General features: G+C 42.9%; 1 protein-coding gene across 2 annotated transcripts in view; it reads left to right on the forward strand.

The window, feature by feature from the left end:
* The window catches only part of LOC126353980 (NGFI-A-binding protein homolog), a 363923-nt gene that overhangs the window by 197399 nt on the left and 139474 nt on the right, over nucleotides 1-27050 (forward strand). For both annotated transcript variants that reach the window (XM_050003286.1, XM_050003292.1), the window contains exon 2: nucleotides 5629-5730. In XM_050003286.1, coding sequence (XP_049859243.1) covers nucleotides 5629-5730 — 102 coding nt within the window. The remainder of the gene's footprint in view (nucleotides 1-5628; nucleotides 5731-27050) is intronic.

A 27050-nucleotide genomic window follows, 5' to 3' on the forward strand; every position in this document is an offset into this window, starting at 1 on the left:
CTTTCCGAATGCATATCCCCACCCAGGAATGTCTGTCTGCCTCAAGTCCATGGACTGGAGCATCTCGCTACCATTATACGAGTTACGGAGCACTGTATTTTACACCTTGTGATTAATTTCTACCTATGATGACCATCATCAAGAACTTACCACAGACAATTTTGCAATCGCATCGAGTTAACATATGCAAAAATGGTGTAGCCACTCGCTACGGTAGGTACTTGCCTCTTCGTTACATTGAATGGCACCCTTCATTTCGCCGCCGATAACACCAGGTCGTCGCAGGCATGACCTGAACGCTCATGCTGGTCATGAAAAGTGCCGTGTCGTCGGCGTACAGCACAATCTGTACGCATAAACACGATAGCAAACTCACTGTGCGCAGAGTGTTTGCGATTACGTACTGCAAAAAAGTACCGTCAAGTGATCACTACTAGTACAAAAGGAACTAAAGAGGAATGGGAGGGCATACTTTTGTTCTTTGGTTGTTGCGCATACATCAGAAATAGAGGAGAAATCTATCATTCGTCCGTTTATTGCCATCGTTCTGTAGCACAGGACACACGGTCAGTTGTAAAAATAGACTTTCGAATAATAGCGTGCTAACACCAGATGTATCTTCGTTCCTTAGCTAAACTGACTGATGAAACATTACTTTTACCACTGAATCACCGAGAGTGTACCTTCCAAGAACAGATAAACAAGTCACTTCCTCACACGTACGTATATATCTCGGAATGACCGCGCCGGGGAAATCATAGCGAGGCTGGACGGCAACGGTACTTACCGCTCACTATTCGGTATTGAAGCAGGAAACGCGGAAAGTGAGCGTGGTTCCAGAAGTACTGTTGTTCTAAATATTGATATTGCAAGGGTTATTGATATGCTGCGTGGGCAATTAGTGTTTCGCAGTGGGCGTGTTAATTTTACGTCAACTGATGGTTATGTTCAGCCCGGTCGAGGGCTTCTTGTCGCTAGTGTCCGTGTCGATTTGGGCACTGATCGCTAATGTAGCGGGGACGACAGAAAATTATCTGGCACACTATGCCACACACAGTAAGATGGTTTGTGGAATACACACTACCTGATAAGAAGCGTTCCGACACTCCTGTGTTATGAGGAATTGACCACTAGATGTCACGAGAAGTGCACGCGACAGTATAGAAGGAGACTGGGAGTATTCGTGTTGTCAACAGAGAAATAAAAACGGCAGACTGGGTCGTTCAGGAGAGCTCAATGGCTCTGAACGTGGATTAGTCGTCGGATGTCAAGTGAGCAAAAAATCAATGAGGGACATTTTAACCTCTCTAGAGCTGCCCAAGTCGAGTATTGGAGATTTTATTGTGAAGTGAAAACTCGACGGAAGAACCACACCTGAACCAACGCCAGGCACACCTCACGTACTGATGGACAGGGACAGTCGAGCACTGCTGAGTGTTGTTGTAAGAATCAACGGAAGTAGTCTCTCGTCAGTTTCAAAGTGTTACCAGTAGCACAGCTAGCACAGTCACTGTGCGTAGGGAATGAAAAAGAGTGGGGCATAGTTGTTCGGCGGCTCGTTGTAAGCCATAAATTTGTGTGATCAGTTCCAAGCGTCGCCACTAGGCAGTGGAGTACTGGAAACGAGTAATTTGGACTGACGAATCACGCTATAGCTTGTAGTAATCCGCTGGAAGCTTTGGTTTGGGCGAACGTTTGGAGAACGTTACCTGTCATGTGTAGTGCCAACAGCGAAGTACGAAGGACGTAGTGTTTTGGTATGGGGATGTTCTCCCTTATTGCGGTTAAGAAAATGTTAAACGCGGAAGGATATGAGAACATTTTACAGCACTGTTTACTGCGTGGTGTAGAAGATGATGGTGTTTGATTTGTGGCGCGCTCAACTGCGCGGTCATCAGCGCCCATGCGAAGTCCCAATTTTGACACAGTCCAATTTTTTTTACCCAGTCCAATTAGCCACTGTTACGAATGATGATGGTGATGAAATGATGAGGACAACACAAACACCCAGTCCCCAGACAGAGAAAATCCCCAAGCTGGCCGGGAATCGAACCTGGGACCCCGCGATCCAGAGCCGCTAGAACACGAGCTGCAAACGCGTAGTGTTGGGGAACACTTCGAGACTATGATTGCATCAGCGTGACAGTGCGCCGTGTCATAAAGCAATATCTCGGACGCAATGGTTTGGGGACAATAACGTTCTTGAAATGAACTGGGTGGCCCAGAGTCCCGAACGCAATGGAACACCTTTGTGATGAGTTAGAACGTCGCCTTTGCTCCAGTCTCTGACAGCACTACTTCTCTGGTTTCGACTCTTGCCTTCCTGCACAGACATTCAGACACTTCATTCAAGGTGTTCGCAGCAAAGTTCAAGCTGTCATAAAGGCGAAGGTTGTTCACACGCCATATTAATGACCACTAATATACGTCAAGATACTTCTGATCAGATAGCGTAGATTACACGAACCGACAACATCCACCGGCGTTTACCCGCCGTCTCATTAGTTTGCATCAGCAAGGAGGTCGCGGTAACGGCTCAATATACGTTGGAACACCAGAACGCGTGGATTCAGTTGATGTACTGGTGTTAACATGAGCTGTTGGTTCTACCTCGTGATTGTAACAGGTTACCACGTATTTACAGGGCTACATTTTTCAAATTCTCTCTTCCCCCTCCCCGTCCTCCCTCCCCCCTCGACAAAAGCGATTCTGAGAGTTACTAGGCAGCATATGTGCTACCAACCTTGATGTGATCAGTGTTAGTGTAAGATTCTTGGTGACGAGCTTGTCCCGAACAATGGCTGAATAACAACAACTTAAACGTGTTTTAAAAACGTCGTTAGCAGCTTCGCCTATTAAGGTAGACTGAATTTCGTTTGCAGTCAATGCATAGTAATAAGGCCCTAGTAATTACCTTGGCTACGCAACACTTTTGATACTGAATCACTGGCACCCACAACAGGAAAACGCGAAACTGTGGAAAATGTGATAGCAAATATCAGCGAATGCACGTTGGAGGAAAGGGGCACCCTGGAGCGAAGCTAACACTTACGAACAGCAAATCCAACTCGTTTTCACGAGAAGCATGAACACCTCTTCACGTACACACTATTCCGGTGGATACTGTTACGCAGATATTCTCTGAATTCACACATATACGCGAGACGTCATTTCAAATAAGTGCTCTGCTGGTTTATGTATGGCATTATGCAAGATGTGAGGTGAAACGTTTAATTATGAAAAACTTTAGTTGGTCTAAAAAGGACGGTGTAGTAGCCGTATGCACCCTAGTAATTTTCGACGTCCTTATGATCCGTGGCACACTGTGTCATCGTTTTTAGTCTGCAGTGTGGAGGGCAGCTGTAATGCTCGTGTGTAACCCGAGTGCATGGTCGTGACGTCAGCAGGGCTTAGCGCGTCATAGCACTGATGCAGGCACTGAGCGGAGAGGCAGCGAGCACCAGGAGCGTCGCACAGAGCAGTGCGTGATCCATGTGTCGCTGGCTACAGATTGGCTCTCGACATTCGTCACTCACGACAGATATCTGTCTTTATGCTGGTGAGGTGTGAACACTACTAAGAGCAGTGGGCGTCATTTCGTTTTATTTTTGCTCGTGATACCTGATTCTGTTATTTGAAATTGTCAAATGATAGTTGAATTACTTTGTTGACGTATAACACTATTCTTCCATAGGCTACATCGTATTGTGGAAGTGTACCATCAAAGTACAAGAATTAATTTTACTTTACTTTCTTACGGTCTATAAAATTTTCCTTCGATTTCGTAGCTTCGTGATAGAAATTAAAAAAAAAAAAGAAAAGTCCAGGAGCAAGTAGGTCTCGCGCACTGAGGTTTCTGTATAAACTTAATTATATATAGAGTGAGTCCATCCATTCCAGGGATGGAGGGTGTCGACGATTTTTGTCTGTTATCGACATTAATACTGGTGTCATCAAAGTGCAAGAATTAATTCTACTATCTCTCATACAGCGTACTATACCGCCTATAAAACTTTCTTTACATTTCGTAGGTCCGTTACGGAAACTAAAAAAAAAAAAAAAAGGCCAGGTGCAACGAGGACTCGCGCACTGAGGTTTATGTACAAACTTAATTGTGCGTATATGTTGTCTATGCATTCTAGGAATAGAGGATGACGACGATTTTTGCCTGTTGTCGACATTAATACTGGTAAAATATCAGTCCCATGGATTCCAAGACCTTTGAGATGTAAAAAGATTATCACTTACTACATTTTAGCTGTTCGTGCAGTATAATTCAGTATCCGGCACGACGCTTTCACACATTTCCTTACTACTGACTATTCGGAACAAATTTTGGAGACTGTATCCACAAACACCACCGAATATACCTGAAAAATTGTAACACTGTACGACACATAGTTGAGGAGATATGATGTCATAAACGTTGTGATGCTTGAAAATTAGCTTCTCCTTAAAACGGAAAGCAAATTACACAGATTATACTCACCCACTGTTTCATAATGAGAGAAGTTAGCGACTTCAAACAAATTTTAAACATAAAAGTTCTCTCGCCTACAAGCTTAACGTCAATATATTAAAGATGTTCGGCCAGCCGGTGTGGCCGTGCTGTCCTAGGCGCTTCAGTCTGGAGCCGCGTGACCGCTACGATCGCAGGTTCGATTCCTGCCTCGGGCATGGATGTGTGTGATGTCCTTAGATTAGTTAGGTTTAAGTAGTTCTAAGTTATAGGGGACTGATGACCACAGATGTGTGTGAAATCTTATGAGACTTAACTGCTAAGGTCATCAGTCCCTAAGCTTACACACTACTTAACCTAAATTAACCTAAGGACAAACACACACACCCTTGCCCGAGGGAGGACTCGAACCTCCGCCGGGATCAGCCGCACAGTCCATGACTGCAGCGCCTATTCCGCTCGGCTGATCCGCGCGGCCAATATATTTAACACATCAACTCATTTGTAAAGTAATCAGGCAATTGAAGCTGTTTCATACATTGGAGTTGGATTCTTTAAGAAATCAAGGGTTTACTGGTGATCATCAGATATTTGGCTTCAGTTATATTGGCGGAAGAATTAACCTAATGATGCGAAAATATAAACGTTCGTCTGTAATACAAGAGCCATTTGTAAAAGAAGAAAGACAGAGGTTTACGTTCCCTTGACAATGAGTCATCAAAGAAGAATCACCACCTAACCGCGGCTTTTTGAAGAAGTTGTTTTTCCATTCGACTAATGTAGAAAACTGCGGGAAATGTAAATTAGGATAGTGGAACTCGTCGTCCAGACAGCGAGGCCATCGTGTTGATCACGGCCCCATCCCACTAGCTGTGTGTAATTCCTAGATACTTCACACCTGACGGTTCTTACACACTACAAGGGAGCGGCTGTTGACCGCAGAGATGACGCTCGTCGATTGCCACTACGTCGCTCGATCAGCCAGTTGTAGCAAGTTTCAATTTCTTCACAGTACTGTGCTCTTTTTCTTCGTAGCCGAGCATGAAACACGTGTACCTGTTTTGTTGCTGATAAATGTGACAGTTTGCGGCAGGCGGTACCTGCGCTTGCATGCGGGCTGGGGAAAAGCGTGGCGTGGCGTGACGCGTGTTGTGTGCCGTGTGTTGCAGTGGTGCTGACGTCGGCGCCTGGCAACGAGGCCGAGCTGCAGCTGTACCGCGTGATGCAGCGTGCCAGCCTGCTCGCCTACTACGACACGCTGCTCGAGATGGGTGAGTACCCCAGTCACAGGTCTCCTCACCATGTAGCACGACCGGATGTTGGGGTGTTTTAGAACCATATAGCGTGAAAAGTATTTAAACCGATAGACTCTGGGAGGTTGCATGGGACGTCAAAACAAATATTTTTCCCTAATCTCATTTTTTCCTATGAGGATTATTGAAACCGGTGGAGGCCGTATTACGCTCTTCAGTTGTTAGAGGCCGTATTACGCTTTTCAATTGTAGGCAACTGCTGTCCACCTGTGTAGTAATGCACTGTCTCTGTTTACTATTGGAGCGTTGCACCTGGAGTGAGTACACTGTTATGGTTGGTGCGTACTACGTACCCGCTGCACAGCGGGTTTACCAACAACAATACCCTAATCGCCGTATCCCGCATCATACGACCTTTGCTGCTGTGCACCAACGTCAGAAAGAGACCGGGTCATTTAGCAGATTACCTGGACGGGGGCGCCGTCGCACGGTAAGAGCGCTGCAATTTGAGGAATCTGTCTTGCAGCATGTGGAGCGGGATCATTCAATCAGCACTCGTGCAATTCCACGTAATATGCTGACGAATCAGGCGAATGTAAGAACAGTTCTTCGAGAGCAATTGTTACTTCCATTTCACTTACAGCGTGTCCACAAGTGGTACCAGCTGATTATCCACCCAGAGCATAGTTCTGGCAGTGGTACCTGGAACAGTGTGAAATGCATCCTACATTTAAATTCTCTGTGTTTTTTACCGACGAAGCAACGTTCGGGCATGATGGAGTCTTCAACATGCACAATTCGCATGTTTGGAGTGAGTACTAGCGCTCATCAAGTGCGGTTCTTCGTTAATGTGTGGGTCGGTGTTGTTGGGGACTGTTTAATTGGGCCGCATCTGCTATCTAGGCCATTAAATGGCAAGCACTATTACAATTTTCTCGCCAGAGCATTGGCAGAATTGCTGGAAGACGTCCCGCTCCCTAAAAGACAACGTATGTAGTTCCAAGATGACGGGGCGCCGTCACATTTCAGTCGTCGTGTGCGTCTATTCCTGGACCGACGATTGCCAGAAACGTGGATTGGCAGAGCTGGTCGTGTACCAGATATGTCCCCTCTGGACTTTTTGTGTGGGGACAGATGCGCAACCTTGTTTACGCAACTCCTGTTGCATCAGAAGAGGATCTGGTTGCCCGGATAGTAGCAGCAGCAGGAACAATTCAACATACTCCTGGTTGTTTTGCCCGTGTCAGACAGAACGTGATCAGACGGTGTAACCTTTGTTTACGTGTCAATGGAGGCATTTTTGAAAATCTACTGTAATTGACATTGGGTTGTGTTATTGCGTTGTCTCTGGTTCATAAAAAGATGGAAAAGTGTTTGTTCGTTTAATTAATTTGCCGCCAGAGAAATCTTCCTCTACCGGTTTAAATACTCCTCACAGGAAAAAATGACATTTGGGAAAAATATTTGTTCTGATGTCCCCCACAACCTCCCAGAGTTTGTTGGTTTAAATACTTTTCACCCTGTATAACGGGTAATGACTAGAGACCGGATTATATTTTTGAACACATTATGGGAGTGACAGTGATCAATATGTTACAAATATTTACTATTAAAAACAGTCTTGATCACAATTTATTTAGTACGGTGACCGGTTTCGATCACTACTGTGGTCATCTTCAGACCTACAAGTCGTATACAAAGCTTCAATTAAAGGGCTACATACATTAAAGAAAATACATAAAGTTATAAAGCTATAAAACGACGAATTACCAATGAGTAAGAACCTCTTTGAGATTTTCAATGATCTGCTTCAGAATGCTCACTGTTCTGTCCTTTGTTTTTAAAATTATTAAGACGTTTACGAAATATTTTATCTTTACTTTGCAATTTTATTTCACCGAACATTATTTTATGACTATCTGTTTTAGAATGTTTGCTTATATGCTTTTAGACTAGATATTGCTAATTCACATCCTTTTATTTTTGACACTACGGCCCATAGTATTATAATTTTAAATTCCTTCCATTTTCATTATTTTTATTTGTTTATAAGACTGGCACGCAATTTAAGTAATATCAATGCCTTTTTAAAAATTATCACATGTAATTTAAAAAAAATGCAGTCTACATACGAACTTCATAAATATGAACAACTACTTCGTCTCGTATCTGTGCAGCACGTCAGCTACAGATTATTGCAGCCTACTCATTGGAAATCGTTTCAATAAAGACATGTTACTGCTCAGTGGTACATCGTTAGACGTGACAGTCTTTGCCATTCCACTTTCGCAACAACTTCGTTAGAAACAAGCCTGCTGCCACATCTTTGCACTGGCGTTTATTTTCACCATGGCAACCGCTAGTTTGCCTATCGACTTTACAGCAACTTCAGTGGAAAGAAGCCTGCTGCCTCATCTTTGGAACGGCGTCCAACTTCACCGTGGCAATCAGTTGTTCCAAATGGTTCACTAACACGCCATGAGAGGGCAACTCATGTTCTGTCAACACGAAGTTCATTTATCCTACATGTTTAAATGTTTTTAATGCTTCTTAATTGACAATAGCTGTTAAGTAAGCTAAATTTAGTGGGTGTTTATTTTTATTTCTTGACAATGTCCTTTTTACTAAGAAATTTTACATTGTTATTCGACTTATAACTCATTGGTTAGTAATGACATCATACCGTCAAAAGTGGGCGGAGCCTCCATTATATATAGTAAGACGTGCACTGCTTTTTCCAGTAGTGATTCTCTAGCAGAAGGAAGTTCTTACTCATTGGTAATTCACCAAATCGCTACTCGAGATGCCACTGCCAAGCGAAATGATTACAGAAGAGGAACAGGAACAAGCAGACAGTCAATGCTCTTGCGGCCGCGCCCCCATTAATCCCCTTCGCTGTCATACCGTACGTGTCAGTAACAATCAAATTAAACTACGCAAGCTTTTAGTCGCACGTCCATCATTTCAGTTTGGCTTTCTATTTACTTGTACAGAGTTGAACGTGTTTACTACGTGTAGTGTGTAACGTGTTGCGCGCCATGCCGCCCGAAAAAAAAAAAAAAAAAATGTCGTTTCATGGATAGCTGACCTTCCTGGAACAATTACATATGACGGAATTGTTTTATACTGTCGAGTTCGCGAGAAAAGGGTTTCGTGGGAAAAAAAGTTTGAAATAGACCATCAGTCAAGACAAGTGTTCAATTCGCAGGACTGTAGAAGAAAGGACCACGATAACAACTTCTGATAACAGCAAGTTGCAGTAGCAGGGTTTGTCTAAAGGTAACCAAAAAAGTAGGTTTAACATGGATCTATGTGAAGCATTCGTTGCAAGCAGTATTCCTCTTCACAAAATTACAAACCCTGTCCTCAAAGACTTCCTGCGCAAATATTGCTTAAATCAAAATATACCACATGAATCAACATTACATAAAAATTACATACCGACAATTTACGTAAATGTTCTGGAATAAATACACAGTGAACTGAAGGACTGGACTATCTGGATTTCAGTTGACGAGACTACAGATACTTGCGGCCGTTACAGTGGAAATTTAATTGTTGGTACTTTGAAAGAGGAGCCTTCTTCTTCCTATTTAGTGGCCTGTAAAGAACTTGAAAAAGTAAATCAATCTACGATCGCCAGATTTGTGAATGAGGGTATTAGAAAAATATTCCCAGAATCTTCTGCAGATGAAAGGTTGTTTGTGTTTATTTCAGATGTTGCTTCCTATATGATCAATGCAGGGAAAGGCCTCCGTGTATTTTATCCCAATTTGATCATGTGATGTGCTTTACTCATGGAGTACATCGCCTTGCTGAAGAAGTACGTTCCACGTATGTGAATGTAAATACACTGATTTCATCCACAAAGGAAGTGTTTCTAAAGGCTCCTGCTCGCATCAAGACTTACAAAGGAAAACTACCAGGTGTGCTTTTTCCTTTCGAATCAGTGGTAACTCCCTGGGGTACGTGGGTCGAAGCTGTGTTGTTTTACAATGAACATTTCGAGACCATTAGAGGGCTAGTAAACGACTTCGATAGCGTAGAGGCTTTGGCAGTGTGCCAGTGCAAGGGAGCTTTTAATGATTCCAGTGTTAAAAAAGACATTGCTGTGGTTAGCACTCATTTTTTCCAATATACCTGCAAGTATTAAAAAGCTTGAAACTCAAAGTTTGGTGTTAGATGATTTTATACAGGTAATGAATAAAATTATTCTAGTGAACTCCTCATTGCCGGAGGTATACCCAAGAAAACTCAAAGAAAAGTGTGAAAACATTTTAAACAATAACGCAGGCTTTGAACCCTTGTGCCAAATTGGTAGTTTTATTAATGGGGCCGGCCGAAGTGGCCGTGCGGTTCTAGGCGCTACAGTCTGGAACCGAGCGACCGCTCCGGTCGTAGGTTCGAATCCTGCTTCGGGCATGGAAGTGTGTCATGTCCTTAGGTTAGTTAGGTTTAATTAGTTCCAAGTTCTAGGCGACTGATGACCTCAGAAGTTAAGTCGCATAGTGCCAGAAGCAATAAGTGCTAACAAAGCACCCGAGTTCAAATACTATTCAGTTACCTAAGTTGATGCAGAACGGTCATTTTCTGCATATTAAAAAGTTTTAAGTGATCTAAGACACATTCTTACTACCGAATATTTGGAACAGTACTTGATCGTTTATGTTTACAATAGAAATAAAATGTAAATTAACTTGGTTCAAGAGTATTAATTAAAACTTAATGCTGTTCAAAAAAATTCATAATTGAATGTTATTTTTTAAATAAAGTATTACGGAGTTTTTGAGAGTGCCCCTCTGCTTGCGATATATCTCGAATTTGATCCTGTACATATCGATTGTTTCGCTGCGAGTCACTCGTATCGTGTCCGCTTGTAACCGTCAACAATAGCAAAGAAGGAACAATTCTTGAAATATGGTATGCGTCCCCATTTTGCAAATTTTTAGGATAAAATCCCAGAAATCCTGCCTTTCCAACCTCTTCCAGAAAGTAATCAGAATGATATCGGAGTTCTAAATGTACCTGTTTTCCGCATGGCCGGCGCTCTTCTTCGTAATTGATAAGCATGGGAGTTCAGAGATGTAATGTTCGCAGTAACTAAAATATTTTTTTATTATTTGATCTTACATATATGAGACTTTTCATGCATTTTTATACATTTTTCATGCACATTTTAAGGTTCTTATGACGCATATAATCCGATCTCTAGTAATGACATACCACCTGGACAGACGTGCGTGGTAAAACGTCGCTTCCGGGACGGGGCTGTGCTCCGGCCCCAGATCGAATCCGTACGGCTTATTAACGCTGAACGTCAGCGTGTCGGCCTGCCTGGATGTGGTTTTCAGGCGGTTACCCACATTCCATTGGGTGAATACCGAGCTGGTACCCAGCCAATCCCCGTCTCAGTTACGCAATTCGCAAACATTTCGAAAACTTTCGCTCTCTTTCACACGCAGACTCATATAAATATTCCGTATCGGGTGGGTGGGGGGGGGGGGGGGGGGTTAACAGCGTGGAGATAGGAGGGGCATCCAGCCACTCCTTACGCTAACCATGCCAAATTCGTTAATATTAGACTGATGTACAAGTTCATAGCGGTTTTGTTTTGCATGTTGGCATTCTGGTTACTATGGGTTTATTTAGCGACTGTCATCTTTTGTTTGTAGGTCGCAGTTGCTATTTGAGTTTACGTATTGTCATTTTTTCATCTGGAGATAGGGAGAAGATCTGTGCACGCTAGAAAATGGAATGACAAGTGAAGAAAACGGAACATTTCCGACATATTCTTCTGCTTGGGTTCAATGGAGCGGTGACAGCAGCGAAGGCAGCCAGACACATTTACGACGTGTGTCTCTGGACAGGGATTGCCAAGAAAATGGTTTCCTCGTTTTAAGGAGCATCGTTTTGATATCAGCGACTCTCCACGTTCAGGAAGACCGTCGGGGTTTGCTGAAGATCGTTTAAACGCATTAATCTACATCGATCCACGTCATTGTACTCGAGAACTGGCACTTATGATCATTCCACATTGTGCGACATTTGCATGCAATGGGGAGAGTTAAAAAATCGGGTATGGTTTATGTGTGTACCGCATGCTCTAAGTCAAAATCACAAAATCAGCGAGTGGCGTTATGTACGTCTCTGCTTGCTCGTCGTCAATTAGCTCGTTAATAACCCGAACCATTCCTATCCTATATCGTCACTGGTGACGAGGAATGGTGCCTTTATGTTAACAGAATGATAAGAAAGGAATGGCTGAGCGCAAATAAAGCAGCAACCCCCCGTACAAATACCTGCACAACCACGAAATATAATGTTATGCATCTGGTGAAACAGTCACGGTGTAGTGTTCCACAATTTGCTTCCGCGGGATGCAACTATCACTGATGACTTTTTTTGTCAACAACTGAGACGTCTTGCAGACGCAGTCCAAGAACAACGATCGTGAAGACAGCGTGAAATGATGCTACTCCACTTCTAATTCCCGCTCGCTTTGTGCTAGACTGACAAAAATACAGAAGTCATAACGCACCCAAATTCTTCACCTACTCTTGCGCCCTCAGATTTTCACCTCCTCGCACTTTATCGAACAACCTTCAGGGTGAACTTCCTTTCCAGATGAAAATGTGCTCCGGACAGCCACTAGTCTTATATTCACATCCGTTGTCCTCGCCAACTCACAGTCAAAATCTCACATTCCAATCTAACAAAGATGCTGGTCTACACTATAGGCCAATAGGCGGGTTGTGACATTAATTCATACATAATACGCACGACGAGTTAGAGCAGCCCACCTCACTCCCCTCCCCCAGCTAGTGTTGCCGACTGTGCTTTTCCTCCCTCGTCCTCCTCCTAACACAATACGAAACGACCACATCAAAATTTTCATTATTTTTGTAACTTTTTGTAGGCGTTAAAAACCCTGATGGCCAAACAGTACTCGAAACAAATAGCTATGTGTTGAACTGGGACAAAATAAATAATGAAGCTGATAACTGAACAAAACAAATAATTTACTCTATCAACTGGCAGACTGTCATAGTGTAAGCAGTTTGCCGCTTCTTCTTGTTGTGATCTTAAATGCAAAGGCTGGTTTCAAGCAGCCCTCCACGATAGTCCGTCCTGAGAAGGGCTATTCTTATCTGCAGGTCTCCCTCTGGAATTTCTCACACCCTTCCCGTTCTCTCTCTCTCTCCCCCCCCCCCCCCCCCCCTCTCAATTTTTTCAGTTACCGTATTGACGATTGCTTGATGCCGTAGAATGTGTTGTATCAACGGACCGCTTCTTCTAGGCAAATTGTGCCATAAATTATTTTTTCTCCACAGGTCGATTCAGTCCCTTCTCAATAGGTATTCAAGCTACTCCTCTAATCTTCAGCATTCTTCTGCAGCACCACATTTAAAAAGCTTCTATTCTGATCTTGTCTGAACTGTTAACCGTTCACGTTTCACTACCGTACAAGACTAAACCTTCAGAGAAGACTTTCTAACAGTTAAATGTACATAAGATGTTCACAGTCTATCTTTTTCAGAAATGTAATTCGTGTCGAAATAGTTCACAGGTGCACTATCACGACATGAAGTACGCTGGGGGAAGCTACAGAATCACAATGTGATGCCGGCCGATGTGACCGAGCGGTTCTAGGCGCTTCAGCCTGGAACCGCGCGACCGCTACGGTCGCAGGTTCGAATCCTGCCTCAGGCATAGATGTGTGTGATGTCCTTAGGTTAGCTAGGTTTAAGTAGTTCTAAGTTCTAGGGGACTGATGACCTCAGATGTTAAGTCCCATAGTGCTCAGAGCCATTTGAACCGTTCTCCATATTTCCCTAATCCGTGCTTGTGCTCCGTCTCTAATGACCTCGTTGTTGAGGGACGTTAAACACTAACCTCCCCCTCATCCTTTAGAATTTCACAGTATATTCCAGTCAATATCGTCAAAAGCTTTTCCTAAGAATACAAATGCTATACAATGAGGCTTGCCTTTCTTTAATCAATCTTCTAAGACAAGTCGTAGGGTCAGTGTTGCCCCCCGCGTTCCTGCATTTCTCCAGAATCCAATATGATCTTCCCCAAGGTCGTCTTCAGTTTTTCCATTATCTTGCAAATCATTTTCAACCGAGTCTTAGTAGTACGGTAATATTAACACCTTTCGTATTCTGCCAATATAATGCAGTCTTCGCTTCGCCTATCGTACATCATTTCCTAAATGATAGTTACAGTTCAAGTATTTCTTAATGGTAATGTATAGACACTTGGTTGAACATTTTGTGCCGTAGCATGATACAAACTTGGCAGGCGGGAGCCGTGAACCACGTAGCGCGGGAAAACCATATTCAACGCCAAATCGAAGACAGAAAATGCGGTAGGGAGTGAGCATTGCGACAGCACATAAAGTCAGCTCAAATTATTACAGATAAACAAAGGTAGAATCTTTAACACAGAAACACACAAACTGAAATGTAGCTGTAAAAAAGCGAAGTAACCATTACATTCGAGACTTGGTGTAACAAACACTTCAGTCCACCCACCAAGCCGGCTATTTATATTCCCAATAGGGCTGACAGCCATCCACAAGTGACGTGTTCCTCGCTACCGCAGGGGTCGCCCTGACACAGGCAGAACTCTGTGCTTTCACTTTCGTAATGTATCTCCATATGGCGGAAGTGGCGGCATATTAGACAATCGATAACCTCTAGTAACAGAAATTATAGGAAATTCTTTTAGTATGCAAGTGGAACACATCACACTGTTTTACTGAATCAATAAATTGTCACTTTCCTTGTCATCCACATATACTATCAAGAGCATATAGTATTTTTTTTTTAAATTTCTGTTGGCTTCACTAGACGGTAAATGACCTCGTCGTAGAAGAGAGAACTTTTCCGATTTCTCCTAAATCGTTGGTACAGAAGGTTTCACAATTTCTAATACGGACTTCTATGAATTGTAGAGAGCATTTAGTTTATAAAGCTTCGCTCTGGAACCCTTGCCCGGAAACGAACCGTTTGAATATGAAATAAGTTTGGTTGACTTGCAATCGCTTGAGGGAACGAGCACAGCGGAGGCAGTGAGTAGTGAAATGGGCATGGGTAAAGTTTCGGGTCTTCATCGTCGGGTTCTCTTCTACGTGACGAAGGAAGTCATAGTCAGAGTCTAGAGTGCGGTGCGTCCATGGTTCACTACAGCTATCCCTCCTAACTGCGAACGAATCAGTTTCTCATAACATTTTTGTAATCGGACGAAAATGATACGTGGTCTCACAATTCAACAGGGATTGACGATGGCGCCCTTTTTTCAGTTTTTGTGCGTATCGCGAAGCAGAATATTTGTAAGTGATGGGATCTTCGAACTTGTTTTACATCGGAACTGTACATTTCCGAATATGGGTTCCTTAACTTATCCTACTAAGTCCTTTTTACAGCCGCTACAAGCCTGTAATACGAATTGTGAAAAATTGTGAAACACTCTGTATAGATAAAGAGACTAAGTCATTTCCTTACGGAAAGCCAGGTATAACTTCTGTTTCATTTAATTAATTCGAGTCAGTTATTACTTTTACTAGTATGACAGGAAATCACACATCCACTCGGTTAGCTGAGATAATATTTCATAGCCACACATTATGATTAGTAGCCGCTTGTGACGAACAGTGTCCAAAGGCAGCTGAAAATCCGGGAATATGGAATCATCCTGAGATATTCCATCGATAACTCTCTTTAATTCGTGCGAACAGATAGCCAGTTGTGTTTCACAAGAACGATATTTTTTGAATCCGCAGGTGCATCATCAGACGTAAGGACCAACTGAATGCATTGCACCGTTATGCAAGGTGAATCAAGCCTAGCTGTCAAGCAGGACCATACGAACGTGAGACATATGTTACTGTCGTGGTTTTTAATCTGGTCTTGCGCTTGTATGTGCACGTTATTACTTGGAAACTGTTTGTACACGCTTAATGTTTGGACTAGCGGCTGTATTCATGCCTGGGTGGACATTTGCATTTGAGACTTCTTTTGCTGATGATGAGTGGTAACATTCGAAATTGCAAAAGCAACAAATAATTTATTTATTTGACAGCCGGAAATGGAAATAACAATGTATAATGAAACTAAATAGTTCAGCGAATGAATTGATACCCAAATGGCAAAGTATGATTAAAAATTCTGTCATGTGCATACAAATGGAGAAACTTGTCGAGGAAACGTGCGTAGCGTCGGACACCCTAAACCTGTAGTTAGTATACCAACAGAGACTGTTTCCTGAGACCTTGATCTGCATGTGAACTCTGTAAGCCACCGAACGGTGTGTGGCTGTGGTTGCATGCTGTACTGGAATAGCTTTTTCGCCTTCCTGTTTCATTCGCGACTGCCACACGGGAAGGAGAGTTGCTGGTACAACTCTCTATACGCCCACCTGTCATCACGCGAGGCACAAGTCGATATCATGTTTCCTGACTTTCGGAAAGACTTCGATACAGATCGCTATCTTGCAAACAAATAATGTGTTTATGGAGTGTTGGAACAAATAAGCGATTGTACTGAAGACTCCCTGGCAAAGACTGGAGACAGAGAGAGAGAGCATCAAAATAAAAATTAGCGTCTGCTGTGCCTCAAGACACTGAGATCTAGCATCGCTCCCTTCCTGTTCTGAACACACATTTACATATGTAGAAAATTGCTGTGTTAGTGTAATGCGAGATTAGTTTTTGCTACGCGGAACAGCATAAAACGAATGCGATACTTTTTCTCATTTCCAAACACTAGATATATCTCAGAATCAGATAGTATAACTATTTTTAACAGTTGAACACAGTTTCGAAATAACCTAGATTCGTATCTTGTTCTTTACTCAATCAAAGAGAGAGTTCCCAAACCGGTTGTTAAGTTCAGTCTTTGTTGGTACAAGTTTTTGAGAGGAGTGCATGACGGCGTAAACAGCTCCGACACCAAAAAAATTGCGTAGCCAGGCGCGTGAGGCGAGTGTTTAGCATGTCTCCCCCACGACACCCACGTCCGCTGTTTTGAAAGTCGGACGAGGCCAGCGAATTATTTCATCTGCAAAAGTTTTTTACGATTGCCTTGGGTTATTACTGCTTCTAAAATGACGCAGAAGTGCCTGTGGTTTCGTCCATTCTATGCAGCAGTGGATACACCCACGAATAGTTTCTACGACTCCAGCAGAACTTGCCGAAGAGCAGTACAGTTTAATCTAACAGCATTTAAAACTCTCCAACACTTTTCCTCATTGCCAGTAATGGTATCGAACTGAAATACGCCGTCAGGCTCTCGATTTCTGCAGTGTCAAAAAACTGTCGTCTATATACCGGGTGATCCATTTATCTTGATCGCCCCAAACAACCTTTTGTTCAAAAGCAAAGTAAAAAAGAAGTCTCAAACAAATGTGTAGCTGTCATGGGGCATTTCTTGAAACTTTGTTCGTTATGAACAAATGAACAGCAGTATGCCTTGTTAAATAGCAAACTGCATACGAGGAATTTATTCGGTAATCCGTACCCTCACATTTGTTTTATACGAAAACCACGGAAAAGCTAAATCTCGATGGCATCCTACTCCTCCCGATTTTGAGTTCAGTGTCTGCTCCGCATCGCTCGCTGCATCATGTATTAAATTCTGCAAAAATACATTCTTTTAGACGTATTGCCTGTTGGCTTGTTCGGCCGATGTTTGCTTATTGATTTTTTTTTTCTGCCGTCTCCCCAGTACGAGTCGGTGGCATTGCCAAACCTACAATTTGACAGTCGCCGCTAGAAGTGGAGGCCGAGGACCCCGAGACAAAAAGCCAGCGGGTATCACTGATATTGTGAAATTAAGCTTGCCCCTTTCTCATGTGGTATCGTACTAACCATGGATGTAGGGTAACAGATTTCTGGAAGTTGTCTCATATTGTGCGCCACTACAGGCTACTGGCGAAGGTCCGAGCATGTGGATTCCTTTCCCAGGTATGTCAGTAGCTCGAAGACGTGTTCTCGATGGCGAGTGTTCATGAGAGACAAAGGTATCTTCAAGAGAGCCCCAGGGAAGTATGATAGGACGATTCTTATTCTCTACATACGTAAATGATCTGACGCACAGGGTGAAGAGCAATTTACGGATGTTTTCTGCTGACGCTGTGGTGTATGGGAAGGCGTCGTCGGTGAACGACTCTAGGAGGGCGCAAAATCATTTAGGCAGAATTTCTAGTTGATATGATGAATGGTATCTAGCTCAAAATATATAAAAATATAAGTCAATTTAGATGAATAGGACAAACAATCCTGTAATGTTGGAATACAACATTAATAATGTACAGCTTGACACAGTCACATCGGTTAAATATTTAAGCGTAACGTTGCACTGCGATATGAAATGTAATGAAAACGTCAGGATGCAGTAGTGAGGTAATCTCGGCTTGTTTTTGATTTAATTAGGAGAATTTTAGGAAAGTGTAACTCGTCTGTAAGCGAGACGACTTATAGAACGCTAGTGCGAACCATTCTTGAACACTGATCGAGTGTTTGGGATCCCCACCAGGTCGGATTAAAGGAAGACACCGAGGCAAATAGGAAGCGTGCTGTTAGAATTGTTACCAGTAGGTGCGACGGAGAGGCTTCCTGAATTCAAATAGGTATCCCTGGAGGAAAGACAACGCCATTCACGCGAGGCACAATTGTGGAAATTTAGAGAATCAGCATTTGAGGCCGACTGCAGATCGATTCTACCGGAAGACACCGGCCACTACTTGCTAACGGAACTATGTGGGCGTCAGCTGCACTTTTATTTAGGAAAGCTTTAAACATAATCCACACAGCCCAACTCCTCTTCAGTAATCTGTGTTTTACCACGGCGCTAATCGACCGCTATTTGCTCTCTCTATCTTGTTATGTTCCGTGTGCTTTGGAGACTGAGCTTACTAATTATAGCACCAAAGCAATGCCGGTAACCTATGGCAAACGAGACTGTTGACTAGGTAAGTACTTAACTCGTTTCAGGAACCTTAGAGTCTGGCTTTTGAGGAGTTTTCTTTTGCTTGCCGGCTAACCGCGACTTCTTCATACAAGGTGCGATATCAAAGTACAGAAAAAAATACATTTCTATAGTTGAACTAGGACTTTTAGTTTTTGTTCTTGGTTTGTAAAATGTTATGTACACAAGTGATAGGCAGAAAAGGATGATTGGAGTTTATCGTCTCGTCATCGTCGAGGTAATTAGAACACCAACTCAGATGGCGAAGAAGAGGGGATCAGGTGGCTGATGCCCATTTACAAAAAAAACTTCATATCCGTAGTGCCACAAAACGTAAAACAGGATCGTCCGACATAAATTCCAGTGCCGCACCTCCCGATTACTAGTCCATTGTTTTAATTCCTGTGTCACTTCGCTCGATGTAAGTGATAAGTATTTCATGACTGTTCTGTAAAATGTGAAATATAATGGCTAATGCGTGCGTCCATTAAACGCCGCAAGCGTTTTCTAGCAGCTAGCATCGTAGTTTTTTTTTTTTTTCCTTGGAAGCCTTGGAGAGAGTAATAGATGAAAAACCATAAGGAAATGGGTAATTACGAACCCTGTACACACTTAATTACTACAGACTCATATATTTTCACGGAAAATCTCTAGACACTGTAGGCAGCATTTGCACGAAATAGCGTTTAATAATGAGCGCTGTTAGTATTTGTACCCGTTCACTCCTGACCTTTAGTCGCAGAGGTATACCGTATTTAATGCTAAAACATCTGCGTATGCAGGTACAAGTTCTGATCCCATGCCCAAAGAAGGAGCGTCAAGGATTTCATTTGTACCCGTACAGTGCCGTGCAGCTGTATGAGAATTAACTTGCCCCCGACAAGGAGTACAGCGTATTTGAGTAAGTACGTCATAGCGATAAAGAGGGGCAGTGCTCGTTGCGGTTACTTCTTTGTGGCTAAAATTCCCTGAAAACGACGTACCAAAAAAAAGGAGGCACAGTCATATAGACAGAAGAGTGGGATAGGTTGCGAAGAAGGAACCCACCACATGGGACGCCTTTCCACTCATCGATACCTGCCCACCCACCCGCACGCATTACGCACTGCAGAGTAACCCGAAACTGAAACTTCAAAACAGCCAAAATTAAGGTTGATACTGATCATGTTAAAAAGTCTCATTTCTTAAACTTTCCAAGGTGTTTTAGGAGAAATAGCAAATACACTCTAAGGGAAAAAATTGCCGCTCAACGAAAGAGTTATGCAAATTGGACACAAACTGAAATTTATGCTGACACGTATCGACGGAAAATGCAAAACTATAAACTTTCGCGATCGATGGATGAATGTGTGACGCTTAGCGCACTGCGCAGCTGCGGGGATAGTAAACAGAGGACATACCGACACCAGGGCATAGCGACATTGCGAATGTCATTCCGTGTACTCAGTTGGACAGTAACTACGCCTCGCAGACAAGCACGTTAACAGCATATGCAGATGTCAGCATCTGAGAGAGGACGTGCATTAGGACTGAAAGAAGCCGGTTGAAGTAATCGGCGAATCGCTCGACATTTCTATGGGTGCGATGCCACTATTTGACGATGTTGGCAGGAATGCATAAACTATGGCCGAACACAGTGTCAAGAAGCAAGCAGTCGACCTAGGGGAAAGACAAAACAGTGAGCTCAAAGATAATCTGCAGGCAGTACTGTGTATTACGAAGTCGTGACGCTTGAGTTCTTTGCTTTCCATATTGATTAACGTATATCTGTCTTCCTCTGTTCAATTGTCAGTATATAGCTGATTAGCAAACAGATTAGCAAATTTTACTTTGCCGTTGTCATAGGCATGATGTATCACGCTTTATGTGAAATTTGTATTTTTGACATGCCTGATTGCTCTATCAAGCATTTATTTGCACATTAAATACCCATACAAAATAAGCATTACTCTCTTCACATTGCCCTTTACATTAGCTGAAAAATTATTACATAAAAGTTCCTGTAACTTCTGTAACTTTTATAAGCCATCAAATTACAACTTACGATACCTCCATTCGAAATAAAATGCGTTACGTGCTTACAAAAAATTTAACGTTCTGAAAATTCTAGTTCTCTGTTCTAGTTGCTTTTGTGGGAAGTGTTGAATAAAATTTAAAAGTAAACAATATTCTGTTCAGCATTCATTTTTATTTATTATTTCTGCTGAACACTTGAAAAACAGAATGATTTTTGTCTGCTTCTGTCGCACAGAATAGTTTTTTCAGAACTTTGCTAGTTACAGTTTTTGCTTTAGCTCTTAATCCAAGTCCAACATATATTGATGCAATCTCTTTAATGAGTTTTGTTTTGTGTATGTCTTGCAGGCCGAATGCAGAAGTTATTGAATGCGTCTTAGAAACATTTTTTTCATTAACAGAAAAGTGGTGTCACACTGAATTCACGAACTGAGCATAAACTTATCCCAAATCTTCAACAATACGAAAATTCTTGTCACAATAAACTATAATTTTGTATTCATCTTCAGAAGAAATTTGCTGAGTAAATGCAATTGTGTCACACGAAGGCTTTTTGCAATATGTGAGGTCACTTTCTTGAACATTCTCAAAAATTAACAAGCTACTACCATTTTAACAACAAACCCTACTATGTGATACAATATGCTGTATTATTAACGTAGTTACTGAGATTTGTATCGTTCAGAGCACTGCACTAATTTAAACATTGGCTCGCTGAAGCATCATTTAAATCAGCATTTTTACTCTGAACATGATGGTACCTAAAGTGGGCAAGGAAGAAAACATAATTTGATTCAAAATCAAGAACATTTGTCTCGCATCCAAATGTTATGCTATTTTATAATAATAGAGCTTTGAGAGCTGACTGTAACTGAGTGGTGTTTGGATTGTTATTTCATGCTCGTTTAGCTCTAATACATGAAAATAATAATTCAGTTGTTCCTGTTTGGATTGTTATTTCATGCTCGTTTAGCTCTAATGCATGAAAATAATAATTCAGTTCTTCCTGAGACACTTTATATGTTAAAAATTATTAAAATGTTTCTGTCTCTAGGAAAAGAAATTCTGTACCTAACATTTCTACACCTTTGATTGACAGCAAGAAACCCAGAGCAGGTGGTGGGTGACTTTATACCCGTATAGAGGATGTTACAAAACGATACCAACAAACTTAGTGTGATTGCAGAGGGTGTCTTGAGGAACAAATTGAGGATAGAAACCCATGTCCGGAAATGTCATCCAACGACACTACAGAGCGTCCAAGCTGTAGGCGCCGGAACTTGTCAGTAGGCAACCCCGTCGCCAGTAAACGTGACTGTGTACGCTGGTGCACCGTAAGCACATCTTGGAGTGTTGTTTGTTATATACTGATTGCTACTGATTGTCACGCTCACCAATGGAGAAGATGGATCTAGTTGCTGTGCAGGTGGGCCTTGTCTCCTATACAAGTGCTGCCTTGTTAAGTGCCGATTTAGGACACGTGTTTCCATCCACAGTTTATTTTTCTCCTGTATACTGAAAAACCTTGGGGGCTTTAGAGAGTTCCAGAAGAAAAATCAACTACGGATGGAAACCCGTGTCCTAAACAGTCATCCATTGAGGAAACAGAGCGTCGCATTCATACGAGACAAGAACTGTCTACGCAGCAGACAGCTTCAGCTTATCCACTAGCGATCGTGGCATTCAATCACCATATCTAAATAGCACATAACATTGCGCGACGTTCCGCCTACGGTCCATCAGCGTACAAAGTGGCAGGAGCTAGCCCATGAACGTAGCGTCGTTGGATGACACAGTTTCCTATCCTAAATTCGTTCTTCAAGATGTAATGAAGTGTTGTGGACGACATCACGCCACGGAAAATACATTGAAGTGCCAAAGAAACTGGTATAGGCATGCCGATTCAAATACAGAGACATGTAAACAGGCAAAATACGGCGATGCGGTCGTCAACGCCTATATAAGACAAAGAATATCTGGCGCAGTTGTTAGGTCCGTTACTGCTACTACAATCACAGGTTGTCAAGATTTAAGTGAGTTTGAACGTGTGTTATAGTCGGCGCACGAGCGATGGGACACAGTATCTCCGAGGTAGCGATGGAGTGGGGGTTTTCCCGTACGACCATTTCACGAGTGTACCGTTAATATCAGGAATCAGGTAAATCATCAAATCCTCGACATCGCTGCTACCAGAAAAGGATCCTGCAAGAATGGGACCTTCGACGAGTGAAGAGAATCGTCCAACGTGACAGAAGTGCAAGCCTTACGCATATTGCTGCAGATTTCAATAAAGGCCATCAGCCAGTGTCAACCATTCAACGGCACATCATCGATATGGGCTTTCGGAGCCGAAGACCCACTCGTGTACCCTTCATGACTGCACGACACAAAGCTTTTCGCCTCGCCTGGGCCGGTCAACACCAACATTGGACTGTTGATGACTGGAAACATGTTGCCTGGTCGGACGAGTCTCGTTTCAAATCGTATCGAGCGGATGGACGTGTACGGGTATAGAGACAATCTCACGAATCCATGGATCCTGCATGTCAGCAGGGGACTGTTCAAGCTGGTGGAGGCTCTGTAATGGTCTGGGGCGTGTGTAGTTGGAGTGATATGGGACCCCCTGATACGTCTAGATACGGCTCTGACAGGTGACACGTACTTAAGCATTCTGTATCATCATCTGCATCCATTCATGTCCGTAGTGCGTTTCTACGGACTTGGGAAATTCCAGCAGGACAATTCGACACCCCACATGTCCACAGAGTTGCTGCAGAGTGTCGCCAGGAACACTCATCTGAGTTTAAACACTTCCACTGGCCACCACACTCCCCAAACACGAACATTATTGAGCATATCTGGTATGCCTTGCAAACATGGTGTGTAGATCTCCACTTACGGATTTATGGACAGCCCTATGGTGTCAGTTCCCTCCAGCACTACTTCAGACATCAGTCGGGTCCATGGCACATCGTGTTGCGGCACCTCTGCGTGCTCACAGGGCCCCTACATGATATTAGGCAGGTATACCAGTTTCTTTGACTCTTCAGTGTAAATATCCGTATATAAATAAATTATGTTATCCATAATAATAGAAAAGTTTATATTTTTTACGTAGAATTACGAGGCGATGGTGAGTCACCTATCTTGAGAGCTCTGTACATCGGCTCGTTGGCGCACTCACACAGTCCAACGTTCCTAAATATTACAAAGTTCGACCTTTACCTTTTGACTTCTTGTGTTCCCTTGTGTCGCCATTTCTTTCACAGTTACTCTCGTGTTAGCTTTATTGGAGGCGAATCGGACTCCAGTGCTGTTAAGTATTTTTGACTTAAAGTAACTTCATGTAGTATTAGGTGACAAATAAATCCAGACATTCGTGTGTTTTATACTGTATATTTGCATGTAGTTTGTACACCTCACACTTTTCAGAACAAAGCAATAGATATTCACCAAGAAGAAACTGTAAAACTTCACTTTTTCTCTTACATCGATTCTCTTACATCGATTCTTTGGCAACTTCAGTGGCTAAACCGTCGCAGCTATGTTTCTTCAGTAAATACATACTTCCTTTCACAAGACACCCTCTACAACCCATCGAAGTTTGTCGGTATCGTTTTGTGACATCCTGTATGTATGGAGAAAGAAGAAGAAAGAAGATTTAAAAAGAAATATGATAGCTGTAAAAGCTCGTAGTGTTAATGAATGCCTTCTACACGTACTAATGAATTTGAAAATACTGCCTTGAAATCAATTTGTTATGTAAATAAATCACTAGGAATGGGCACTGACGCTATCATACTGAAGACGTGTACTGTAAACAATCAAAAAATGGATTATTACGTAACTTTATCTTTTCGAGGCGGTAATTACAGTTTTATGGCTACCGGGACCAATCGTAGTAGTTCTAAAAGAGCAACATCAAAAAGTAACGAAAAATTTCGGTAGGAATCGACCCCGTAAAACGTTAAGAGTCCGCCGAGCTGCAGTAACTAGGAGCCAACGCAGGAAGGGTATATAAATTGCGAACACATCGGTGCGCCGGCAGCGACGACATCAAAGCAGCGGTAGTCGAGGAGCATTTGTCGCAGTCGTGAATGGGAGCCGGGTGAGTTATGCAGCGCAGCCCGCCACTAATGGACGTGGGGACACGGCCGAACACGTGCTCGTCGCCGGGCGTGCTCCTCGGCAGCCGCTGAGTTACTGCCGGTGCGGGCGGCGGGGAATACATCTGCAAATCTGTCAGCGGACGCCGCGGGAACATTCTAGTGCTTTCAGACTTCCTGGAACAAAAAGAAAATAGTCGTGTAACTGACCAGGATTCAAATTACGAGCTTCCGTGTGTAGCGCTCTTTTCAGCAGTGGTATCGAGACTCCCTACATGTTTTGACTGGAAGCTTCATTGCACATGCGGAATGCAAAGTCCTCCAAACAGCTGTTCTTTGCCATGATGCGCCATTAACCCTAAGCCGGCATAGCGGAGTCTCTGGGACTCCAGGGAAGCACAAAAATTCGCGTGACGTCCTCCTCGGTAACTGAGCGGTTGCGCGCCAGGTTGATAGCGAAGGGGACCGGGTTCGATTCACTGCCGAGTCGGAGATATTTCTTCGCTCGGGGACGGGGTATTGTATTGCCCCTACATTCGTATCGTCATAACTGTCATTACAATGGAGCTGGCTTCTTGGGCACTCCCCAAAAGACACTAAATTGGAAAGAAAAAAATGTATAACTTTCGCAGTTATTGAACACCGTACAGTGCCTTCCTATGGTGGCGAGACAGATCGCGTACAGAGGCGACTCCAGTCGGTTATGAACACAAGCAGTGTAAAGAACGAACTTAAGACTCCCTGGGTATCCACGACGCCGGCCGTTGTGGCCGTGCGGTTCTAGGCACTGCAGTCTGGAGCCGAGCGACCGCTGCGGTCGCAGGTTCGAATCCTGCCTCGGGTATGGATGTGTGTGATCTCCTTAGGTTAGTTAGGTTTAATTAGTTCTAAGTTCTAGGCGACTGATGGCCTCAGAAGTTAAGTCGCATAGTGCTCAGAGCCATTAAATCTTCGTATCCACGACGCAGTTAGTATTCAGTTTAGTGAATATGGCCGTTGCTATTCTAAGTGATCACGAAACAGCAGGGAATGTTTCTGGTCATGAATCTTATGACGAAGATGAGGTACAGGTTACTGAAAGTGAAGACGAAAATTGTGTGTTGAATGGAAATCTACAAGACCCTCACACATTGTCTCTATTTATTTGCGTGCTTGCACCGTTGTCAATATTTTATACTTTTCCTACAAAAGTTAATATATGCAAATTTTCTTATAGTTTAGACCTGACCAAAGGTTTATTCGATAAAAAAATATTTGTCAGTTTTTTCTTGGAAAATAAATATATCAGAAATTCTATGTTTATTTTTGTAATGACTTTAGTTTTAGATATTTTCACCGCTTCAAAAGCAATCCAAACACGTAATCAGTTGAACCACACGTGTTTAATTTACAGGTAGCGTACACGACCTTTTCTCCTTAACCAACGCGAGGCTACATCGTGGCAGAACGTCTGCAAAACACTCTGAAATAAAGCGGGGGATCACAAGGGGAGAAATATAATTATATCATTAATATACTGCAACCACTGCATTCACATTACACTGTAGGAAAAAAAACGCAACACCAAAAAATAATTAATGTAGAGTAATGAAATTTCGAGAATACATTTGTCTAGGTAACATATTAAAGTGATTAACATTGCAAGATTACAGATTAATGTAGGTGTGAGACAAGCTGTTGCAAATACTAAATGCTGATACATTAATAAGCGGCGTAACCGCCACAACGTTGAACCATGCAAACGTTACGCAGCGTGTTTTACAGGTGCTGGATGTCAGTTTGTGGACCGGAGTTCCACGCCTTTTGCACTTGGTCGGTCAATGCAGGGACGGTTAGTGCTGTTTGTGAATGACGGTGGAGTTGTCTTCCGATAACGTCTCATGTGTGCTCGACTGGAGACAGAACTGGTGATCGAGCGGGCGAAGGCGACATATCCACACTCTGCATGTTGGGTTACGAAGGCGATATGCGGGAGAGCGTTGTGCTGTTGGATAACACCTCCCGGAATGCTGTTCATGAGTGTTAACAGAACAAGTCGAATCTCAAATTGACGAACAAATTTGCAGAACCAGGTTTCATCAGAAAATACAACAGATTTCCACCCTATCCTCCAATGAGGTCTCGATTGACACCACTGAAGTCTCAAACGGCATTGGTTTGGGGTCGGTGGAAGGCACGCTACAGAGTGTCTGGCTCGGAGCTGTCCTTGAAGTAATCGATTTGTAACAGTTCGTTGTGTCACTGGTGC

Source organism: Schistocerca gregaria, chromosome 1 (assembly GCF_023897955.1).
Source record: "Schistocerca gregaria isolate iqSchGreg1 chromosome 1, iqSchGreg1.2, whole genome shotgun sequence".
NCBI classification, from domain to species: Eukaryota; Metazoa; Arthropoda; class Insecta; order Orthoptera; family Acrididae; genus Schistocerca; species Schistocerca gregaria.